Genomic DNA, 11,041 nt, shown 5'->3' on the forward strand with positions numbered 1-11,041 from the left:
GAATGAAGATCATAACATCACCGGTGTCAGTCTCCATATAAAGGGAAATGTACCATGCCTAGCTTCTGACTGTCATGTCCAATTGCAGATATACTTTCAGACAACCCCTTTAGTGAGGTACTCATTACTGCGTATTACAGTCGTTCCACAAATCATGGCTGCACTTGTTCTGCAAAGTCCCGTTTGAAAAGCTCAAATGTGATGATTTAAGAGACAGGGCGTTAATTCCTAGATTCTTCCAGCCCTATGGGCAACAGGGAACTTAAAAACTATTAAAACATTATTTGTTCTATAGGGATTACTTATTACACATTCAATTTAGTCAGCCATGTCTGCTGAGAGGCACACAAATCCCACCATAGCTAATTTAAGAACTTACCAATTTCCCTTGCAATTCTGACAGCTTCATCTGCATCCTGTAAAAGCAGGAAATGAGACCCAACGTTAATCCCATCAGCCATTGCACTATGTCCTGAGGGCAGTCATATATTGCACTACTGTCTCCTCCGATTCATTTAATGTTTGATTTTACAACCTTCTGACCCTTTTCAGCCAGAGGAATGTAAAATTAATACCATAAGTGGAATGTAAATTCTACCTCATCATTAGTGCACTGGGAAACTCAAAGCAACGAGGAATCAGCTGACAGGAAACACAACCAGGATGGCAAAATGATTTTCTGCAGTTGTAGGAATTTAATGCTAGAATTTAGAAGTTTACAATCAATAATGGACCATAAATCAGATCGTTAAAGTTTGTCCACTACCAGCTTGTTTCTGTCCTCACAGGTATTCCTTGTGTTTTCCTGATTGCTGTCAGTAGGGGGAGTTGATTCTCTATTGTTTGGGAGTATTTCAAGTTCAGGAAAAAAAAAATCTTGCAGAACTTCTTTAAAGACAAATGGGTTTTGTTTACTCAAGAAGGAACACAAGCACTTCAGTTTTGAAAGTTCTGTATTCTGAAGACAAGATAAACCTTAAATGCATCATTTTAAACTATATCTGAAAGAAGAAGATTCCCGTAATTGTTTTCATTTAAGAGTTACACATTACTAGCATACAACAACTATAAAAATCCTTTTGTTGATGCCACCTATTGCTGTAGCTGTGTCATACTACTGCAGCCTGGTACAGAAAAAAATCCTGAGAAATTCAGAGAATAAAAAACCAAAATACTTGAATTGCTTACTTTTCAATAATCAAATCGCTTCTCCTGCAGTAGTTAATTCTAGTTATTTCTACTGATAACAGTACATTTCCATTATACAAAATCAGAAAGAAAAAGGGTTAAATTACAGTGGTACAGGTTAAGTTTGAAAATTCCATCCAAATTTGCTAATATTTATACTATCCCATGACATACATTAAAAAATTTGTATAGAAGGTATTAATGTCTGGAAACCACCAGCTGCTAACTGTGTCTGAAACTATGGGGGCTGACTTATGAACATTAAACTGAAACCTGATATTTTTAAAGCTTTCAAGGCAATCCATTTTAAAAGCACCCAGGTCAGAACTTTAAAAAAAATACATAAGAAATGTTCATACCTGGTTCATTTATGTCCGATAATAAAACAAAATCCTCTTTAAAAGTCTTCAGTACCTAGTAACAGCCCCATGAAGAATAAGGGGGCTGGCAGGGGAAGTTGTCAGAAAATTTAATTTCCTTTCATTAGCTAGTCTGCTCCACAAATCGGTGCTTGTTAAGTTCAAAGCGGTCCTGAAAGCAACATCAGTTTTAAGTCTTTTTACTCCAGTCACATCTGTTAATGAGATTTTTCCAAATAACAATTGTTTTTAACTCAAGAGATAAATCTAGCAAAAAAAAACCCTGCCCCTCACACTGCTCCCCCCCAAAAAATCCTCAAGAGTTTACTGTTTTATTACACCTTGCTGCTTTCCATGACCCTGCACCCTCCAAATTTTAGCTTAAAGGGATAAAATGCATGAAAAGGGTCATTTAAGAATGTTAGTGGTTTCCACACATTGAGTTTGAAGGTTCTTTGTTCCTGCCTGTGACAGTTATGCGAGAATACTTCCCCTTAATAGCCTCTCTGTCAGGAAGTGTTAAACCTGCCAAATGCAGACAATTAGAGCCTCTTGAACAAAATGCAGGAAGAGTGATGACTGATGAAGAGCCACGATTATAGTCGAGAAGGAAACTTTTACATTTCTTTTCTCTTGCAAATTCACCCATATATTTGCAAAATAGAATTAAGGGGGGGAAGCAAACAGGGTAATCTTTTTTCACTTAGTTACCTGCAAACAAGTGGCTAACTGATACACTACAGTCCACAGGAAGACAAGCTGCAAATCATTACAGGGGAACTTTTCACTGCCACTGTATTTTTATACATGCATACAACAACTTTAGGTAACAAGCAGATTGGTATCAGCAGCACTAATTGTCTTAGTTCTGGCTTGAAAAGACTTCAGTCATCTGCCAGCACAGTTATTAATTTACACTGTTTCAACATCTGTTTCTTTTACAGTTCTAACATATTAGAACCCAAACTCTAAGATACGAGGGGGGGAAAAAATATCAACGCATACTCAAATTTTCGCTTTCAAAGAGCATTTCTGAACCAGAAAACAAAAATTCGCTGTGCTTTAAAGAGGAAAACTAATAAAAAAAATTAAAAAAAAAAAAAAAAGAAAGAAATTGACATATTGAAATCTCTGGCAAGTCTTTTGATCTTTGTCCATAAGAAAGTATGTTGACTGTATATTTAAAATATCATGAATTTCACTTGCTGATTACATAAATACAGAAGCAGTTTGAGTAAACAGAAAAAGTTAGGACTGCTATTTTTGCTTTTTGGTACATAAAACTTATGATAGATACACAATATTTGCACAAGAGGAGCAAAAACTGAATGCTATGATACTGCCTAACACACATGTCCGTATGTGCAAACTATACAAAACCACACTGGTACTAAAAGCATTTTAAACTATTTTTTAAAAGCAAAAGTCCTCAATGATTTACTGCTGTTTCCTCCAAAAGCACATTAGCTACACTACCATTTCCCCAAAATAACCTGGAGACTGTAAAGAAATATATAATTTTAGCACCACCTTTTATTGTACAAATAAAAAAGTTCAAGTAATAGTAGAAGTTAATAAAAATCCTAAGAGTTATAAAATTATGTCATAGTGTTTTCACAAATAGGTGATTCCATTAAGTTAAAGAGACATTAAATACTCCTTTAGCATAAGAATTCCTAACCTCCTAATTTCATGTACATGCCTCTCTCTCAACCAGGTACCAGCAGGTGGAGACAGAAAAACAAAACTGTCTTGATGTAGGGGAATGCCGGGATAAAGCTGTTTAAGAGACTCCTAGAACTGTGAAACATTGTATTAATTATGAAGAACCACATAATAGTTTTCATGGCTGAAAGTGTTAGCCTTGCAGAACCTCCAGTTCATATCCAGCCTCTTCACAACCTCTCCAGCAAAACAGTGATCATTCAATCCTAATGCCAATACCCCAATGCAAGAATTCAGCTAAAACAGGTACCCAAAACATAACTACAGTAAATTCAGAGCCTTGCTGAAGACCTCTGATGTGTTTACTGACATCAGTGAAATTAAGTAGACACAGACATTATTCTTCTGGGTCTACATCCAGCCCTGTTCTACCAGCCATAAAACCAAACTGGCTGTATGTCGTGAAACAATACAAAAATCATTCTTCCCTTGCCATTCCTTTGCCAGTTTTTCACCACAGCACATCCTTATTCTCGTTACTCGGCCTCCACTTTGTTCTTGTCACTTACTCCCCTTCAGTTGTTTACAGTCAATACATCATCTCAGCCCTAACTTTAGTATAGCCATTGCTCACATGGATTAATGCTAATTCTTTTGATTAAAATCTTTTACCACTACCCCTCCCGATTAGGTTTTAAAAAACTAATTGTAGTTACACATTTTGAAACTAATTATCTCTGAATGCTTTTGTTGGCTCTCTAGCAAACAGCACAAGACTCTGGTTCCTTACATGTGCAGACTGGATAACCCTTGCCCCAGCCAACTGAGAAACTGAACCAGGGATGAGAAGAAAATTACTCTTTGTGAAACTGCCCTCTCCACTCTCATTCCACAGTTTCATATTAGCTAGAGCATTTGCCAGTACAAGAATAGGTAGTTGTGTCTGTTAGGCCAAGCATCCTCCTTGTCGGCGTTTTCAGCAACAAACAGGACCAGGAGCCTGGACAGGCGTTCTAGGAGCCTTTTTATTATTTTATTCCATTATCAGTCTCACATACAGAGTTGAGACAGAGATGGTACAAAGTTCACGCCATCACAGGCATCCGGAGACTTCCTGGTTACAGAGCATTCTTAAAAGCTTCTTAGCCAATTAGCATGCTTCTAAAATTTACAGACAACTGTTTTAACCAATCCTCAACAGCGCAGTACATCTGTGGTATACAATACTTGCTTGTTATCCCTTTATATAACAATGCACAATATTCCATTATTAAGCTTAAACCTATCTTGCTAAGCATATTTTTTGCACCTTCAAAACCTATTTCAGCCAAATCTAGAAACCATTGTTTTAATGTCCTTGCTTGCTGTATAATTGTATCCTCTTCTATCTTCAAGTTTTCGCAGCCAGAGCTGATTCCTAAATTCTTTTTGCTTTATTTCTGAAACCTGCTTTCTTCTCTCACCTAAGAGCTTTTCCACCTTTTATGTTTACCCACACTTCAATCCTTCCAGCTTTAAGTATACTGTTGAAGGGCTTCTTTCTTTTAAATTTCTAATTTAATTTCTACTCAGAATATTTCTGCATGCAACTTCTCCAAGGTGTTATTACAAAACCTGAGCAACTACAGTGTCTCCTATGTGTAAATGCTAAGCAACATAAACAAGATAGGAAAAATATCCTTTATTCATTAAGGACCTAAGTATCTGCAGCACTTTTTAACAAGGATACAGACAACTCTTCTACTAACAAAGATTTTCAGTGCAGTCCTGAGTTGAATAATGAAGCACTAGAAGTTGTTACTCTGTTTGCTTTAACTATTGATCCAGAAAGAATACATGCAACAGATCTGTCTTAATTTCTAGCATTGTCAGAGGCATGAATGCACTTTTCTTCCAGGTTTACTAGACTCCACTTTAAAGTTGAAGCCACCTCTAATCACCAATCACCTTAAGCATCAAGCAGACACTTAGCTCCTTGCCAAGACCTTTAAAATTTTTATTTCTCAAGAAAAAGAGCCCTCAAAGATTTTGAAAGCTTCATAACTGTGACTAAAATAGGTCTCCCACAGAATGGCAGAAATCCTAAAGAGTCTCTACTTCTTTGTTGCTATTCTGATTAGAGCTGGTATCATACTTTGCCCTTCCTATCTTAGTCTGAATTTGCAAAATAGTATATCAAGCTCTAACCAAATATCAGGCATCCTGTATGACCTAATTATTTGGGTATTCATTTGAGCAAAAGACATTGTCACAGGAAGGAAATCAGAGAACAAACACAGGCACATATTAAGATCCATAGCAAGTATGACATTATCAATTATCAGCAGCTTTATTTCCTATAATTGGTAATCAAAGCACTGGTTAGCCTAAAATTTGCAACTCCACTTTTTGATGGAGACTACAATGCTGGCAATGTCTGCGGAATTCCCTTTTTATGATTTGGAAGGCACACTGCAGGCTTGGGTTTGGGGTTTGTTTTTTTTTTTTGTTATGTACTCTTTTTCATCAAAACACTTCAGACAATCAGAACTGGTGCAGGGCTGAGGTACGTGAAATTGATATAATATGGACACTTAGGGATTAAGCAACTACCACATAGTTCCTTTCAATAGCAAAGGACTGGAGTCGTCAACTCAGTCCTTCGTTACAGTTAATTTGGTTTTAAGGGTATTGTTGCATATAGCCCACTGCCAAACATATCACTTTAGTTTCCTTTTTGTGTCAGGAACATCAGACAATTGTCAAAAACAGTGTAATTGAAGGTCAACAAAACAAGTGCATACAAGAACTAGCAGCTCAGCTGTACTGGTTATGGGTCTATCTGTTCATTAACCATTATCCCACTTTGTCAGGTTTGTTTCTTTTTATTAGCAGAATAACAGACCCTTACATAAGTTTTAACTTGATACAATGACAAAACCAGCATTTTGAGTATTTAATGCTGCATTAGAGAACGTTTTGTGGTGTTCAAATGATTAATTCAAAGTTATCTCCTAGCTAGATACTTTTCTGGAAGTTACTTTCAGGATTTCTAGAACAATAAACAGGATTTCAGAACAGAGAATGTTACGCACAACAGCTTGGCTGCTGTTAAATCTTATGAGTGCTAAAGGACCACATACACAAGGGATTGCTAAAACATGCAACAAAAATCTGAAATTTGCCAATTTGCCACTCCCAGACTTCAGCATGGCCACAAATGCTGCCAAACACTCACATGGAGCCCTCCAGAAAAGAAAGAAGTCTTTGCCCTTTTACATGTTGCAGCAATATCCTGCTACCAGTCATTACATAGACCATGCACTTCCATCACAAGTACTGAAAAATTCCCTTGGGCATTTTGACCTCAGCTATTTTGTGATTTTATCATTCTCTCTCACTAGTCAAGTTCTCCAGGCAGCCTCATTGGACCAGGTAATTTTATGGAGGCTTAGCCCGTTGGTACTCTATTTACCTTTTGCTTTTAGTCGGGTTTTGGGAGGGAGTTTAAAATCCAACTTAGCTACTACATGCTTTTTCAAGCAACTTAAAGTTCTACTCAAACTTCATTTGAAAAAAATCTGATTTGACATCTCAAGCACAAAAAATGTCAACCCAGGAGGTCAACATTTTATAATGCACCAAGTTTTAGTTGTATACAATGAAGGTTTCAAAAGACAAAAGCTTATTTAACGACATTAACATAGAAAATATATTAAGACACACAGGAAAGCTTGCAAGAGCCCAACACAATTGCTATAGCACAAAATAAACAAAAACGAAGATACACTTTATTTAACCTTACAAACTATAAAAGAACAACAAAAATTCTTTTACTAAACTGTTGAAAGACATTCCTTCTACAATCACATGAAGAATATTAGCTGTAGATTCTGATAAAGAGCCACCAACTCCCCCCCATTCCATCCTCACCCTGAATTTTGCAACACATGGAAATGTGCATGAGAACAGACCATAAAATGGAAACTTCACACAGTTTAACAAACTTCACTTAACTCAGAGCTGTCAAGATCTTGGCCAACAAGACCTGAGAAATGCAAAGATGTGCAAATAAGTCAAATCCACACCTGACATTTAACACATCTACCTGCCTTCATGTTAAATTTAAAGCAAAGTATTTTTAGAGACGCCACTGAAGAACTCCTAATACATCATTTATTATCAAGGACTTTCTCTCTTCTCCAAAGCTCTCTTGTTAGTAAAAATCTGTACTCCATTTTTAATTACATTTTACTGAAAAAGAAGATGAAATTATAATTAGATTCTGCATCAGACTGTCAATGGGTGTACTTTGATTTAGACACTGTTCCTACAGTGGGCAGACAGTAATTAAATGATTTCTCACCTTGACTACTCCATCAAAGCCAGGGATCGTGTTGACCTTTGCATTCTTGGCTAACAGTTTGCTTTCAATCTTGTCTCCCATAGCTTGAATAGCATGTGTGTCAGGTCCAATGAAGGTGACACCTTCTGATGCCTGCAAAGACAATGAAGAAAAAACTTTAGGAGACAAAAAAAAAAAAATCAGCTTTTCTATACACAGATATTAACTTTTTTCTCTTTTTGAGCTGACTAATGCAAAAAGACTTATAAGACAGTGATCTCTTTACGTAACAGAGCAATATATAAATATTTCACACAGTTCATTAAAAATGCGTATGACCTTGTGAAACTATGTATACACACAGACTCAAAGCCCTATAATTAGCATTTGTATAAAGCAAAAGCTAGCCAGAGAAAAATAGCTGCAAGTGGAAGTACTCCAGCCTGAAAGTTAGAAATATCCCTTCAGAAAACAGAGGCTTGTTAATTCACCACTGAAATAACCAAAAGTGATTTACAAAGATGCACTTGCCAAATGATAACATAGTTTAAAATTCTATTTAGTATGCATTCCTAAAACCAAACCTCAATGAAACATCACAATGAAAATGCAGTCTTTTACTCAACATATTTAAGATCTTGAAAATAAAGCAATAAGTGAAATAACATTTCCTGATTCTTTCGGGCAATTATTTTCCAATAATAATGTGGAAAGAGGTTAATATAAAATATTTTAATACTTTGACATTAATATGTAGGTAAAACACTGAACTGCATGTTTCTTCCTCCTGTTTCTCTATGCCAACAATAGACTTCAGCGAGGTGATTCAGATAGAGGCATTTTTTTCAAACCTCTTCAGGTCAGTACTCCAGTAAGTTAAAGGCAATTCTATCAGAACTATCCACTGAAAGTTACTAATGCAATAGCAAGTACACGTTTCAGGTAACTTTACGTTTTTTGTACTGGAGGGGGAAAGAGAGGATGAAAGAGGGGTACGGACAAAAAAAAAAATTAAAAAAAAAAGAAATAGCCTTGCACATTTTTTTACATTTATTTTCTTCTCCCCAATTCTAAGACGCCTGTAAAATGCCTAAAAACAACTTGTTTCTAGCCAATGGGCAGCTTACTTAATACCAATACTAACAAAATGGCAAATAGCAATTTCTTATATCACAATTTATGTCATATTTTGTTTTTCTGACACACACTTCTGCTGCACAAACCATATAGTTACAGTCACTAATAATAAAAAGTCATTTGTTGAAGCTTTGTGTATTTATGTGATGGCAGTACATGATCCAATCCCAAAACACAGGAAAAACACGTTTAAGTTGGAAAACATCCTCCTATTTGCGATCTTCTAGGAGCCGAGACATCTCAAGATGCTCAGGAGTCACTGTTTGCACTGTCAGCAGCTTCCTAGCAGGACCAGTGTAACAGCAGAAGCTCTGTGTAGATGATTTCCCACCATCCTAGCTAGCAGGGTGCTAGAGATTATCTAGAAAAGATCAAGTAAGCATTACAGACGAGGAAGTTCAGTGCAAAGACACCCAAACCAAGTGCAGAGCATCAGTTCTGCTACATCAAAGGATTGTTAGCTTGAACTCGCAATGAACCATCTGGGGGTTTATCTCTGCCCACCTCTTCTCTACTGCATTGGGCTTCTTAGCTCAGCAACTCTGGAATTAACAACTTGATTAATAACTGTCTTAGGAAGTTGGGAAGACTGCAATAGAAAGAAGGAAGAGATAGGAGGACCAAAACAAGGGTGCAGATCTGTAATTATTTAGTGTTCAGATCCTTTGTCACTTTAAGAAATTCACTTTTTAAAGGAGAAGGGAAACAAAGCAAGGAGTTGATGCATGAAACCACAGTGACACAAAGTTTGGAGCTGACTGTTTCAGAAACAACCTGAAAACTGGTAACTCTTCCTCTCTTAACAAGAGACACAAATAGGTACCTGCATACAGCTGGAGGTAAGGCAGAGTTCTCTTCTGTCATCAGACTGTATTCCAACCTCAAAAAGCCTTGTGGAAAAGGTTAGCTTACATACTTGACAACAGATTACACTGTCCCTCTTGTATCACTCCTAACCTGGAAACACCTTGTTTCCACAGTTTCTGCCACAACACTGGCATTTGCATCCTGACCAATACCACTTTACCACATACTGCTTCCTCTCCTCACTTTTTTCTCAGAATTCACTGTCAAAAACATGGGATGTCCAGAGGTGAAGACAGTGGGTCCAAAACTTTTGCTGCCCTAACAGCCTAACAGACCATCCAAGACTTGCAGATTGCAGTCTACTTCCACACTCTTACAGTATTTCTCTTTTCCCCTCTTTGTTCAGACAGAAAGTAAAAAAATCTTCATTCAAATTGGAGGTCACAGGAGAGGGTGGAAATTACATTCATGGCATCAGCAAGCATGCAACTTTCCAGCCAAATGCACATAGGGGACATCATGCTTGACCTACTGTCTCATCTCACTGATTTGTGGCATGGACTTCCAAAGTGCCCAGTTCATTCCCTGCTCCTGTCCAGATAGCTGGATAAGAAGAGAACAGTACCATTCAGGAGAGATTCATGAACCACCTGAGAAGGAACACTGCAGGCCATTCCAAGAAGTTAATCTCTGCATTGAATATATTTGTTACATGAATCCTGTAGAGCTGTAATATTCCACATGGATACAGCCAATAACACTTACTAAAAATTAAATCCCGGATGATGTGCAGCAGATTCCCATTACTCTAATGCAAATATCACCTGGTGCAACCTGCATTTTGTCTTTTTTAATGTATACTTTTCATAACTCAGAATTTACAAACTGCACTGGTCTACCTGTGCACCTTTCGGCTTTAATTGCTTCGAACCTTTGTACCTTACACAGATCAGCCCTTTCATGGTAAACAGGCAGCAGCATAGTACCACCAGCTACTCCCTCATAACATCAGTCAACTGGGGCAGTCACCACATCCATCTTCCATCAACAAAATATGAAACAAAATAGTTTGACTCAATGTGATATCACAGGACACCCAAGATCACATGATTCTGCATTCTGCAAGACCCATAAATCAAAAGTAAGTTAATGTCATACATGAAATCCCTATTTGTGCTTGGTCTTTGCATATTAAGTGCTTTAATTAATTAATTTTGAGCTAAATATTTTTTAATTGAATCTTAAAATTAACCCATCAGCCCAGGTACAAAAATCCAGTTCCATTATCAGTGTTTTCAAATGTTCAAAGTAGTTTATTAAGAGAGTTGCACCCTTCCCAGTTAAAAATTCCCCAGTTAAAAATCACCAACTTGCCCCTTTTCAAACTTCAAACCACCGGTACACCATAAGAGTTACCTTTCCTGTGTTTACTGTATACTTTTACAAGTGTTTTGAGATGTGTTGGATGTAGTTTAATACTTTTTTTAGGTGTTTTTACTTGCTCTTTGGTTCCAAGGCCAAAAAAACCCCAGTTCTAACAGCCAGCAGCTATTTTTAGCCC

General features: G+C 37.0%; 1 protein-coding gene across 2 annotated transcripts in view; it reads right to left on the reverse strand.

Moving 5' to 3' along the window:
* PCCA (propionyl-CoA carboxylase alpha subunit) overlaps nt 1-11,041 on the reverse strand; it is a 275,875-nt gene that overhangs the window by 191,645 nt on the left and 73,189 nt on the right. For both annotated transcript variants that reach the window (XM_017733890.1, XM_017733951.1), the window contains exons 7-8: nt 7,558-7,689; nt 380-416 (exon numbers count right to left, since the gene is read on the reverse strand). In XM_017733890.1, the coding sequence (XP_017589379.1) occupies nt 380-416; nt 7,558-7,689 (169 nt within the window). The remainder of the gene's footprint in view (nt 1-379; nt 417-7,557; nt 7,690-11,041) is intronic.

Source organism: Corvus brachyrhynchos, unplaced genomic scaffold, assembly GCF_000691975.1.
Source record: "Corvus brachyrhynchos isolate BGI_N302 unplaced genomic scaffold, ASM69197v1 scaffold1120, whole genome shotgun sequence".
Taxonomy (NCBI): domain Eukaryota; kingdom Metazoa; phylum Chordata; class Aves; order Passeriformes; family Corvidae; genus Corvus; species Corvus brachyrhynchos.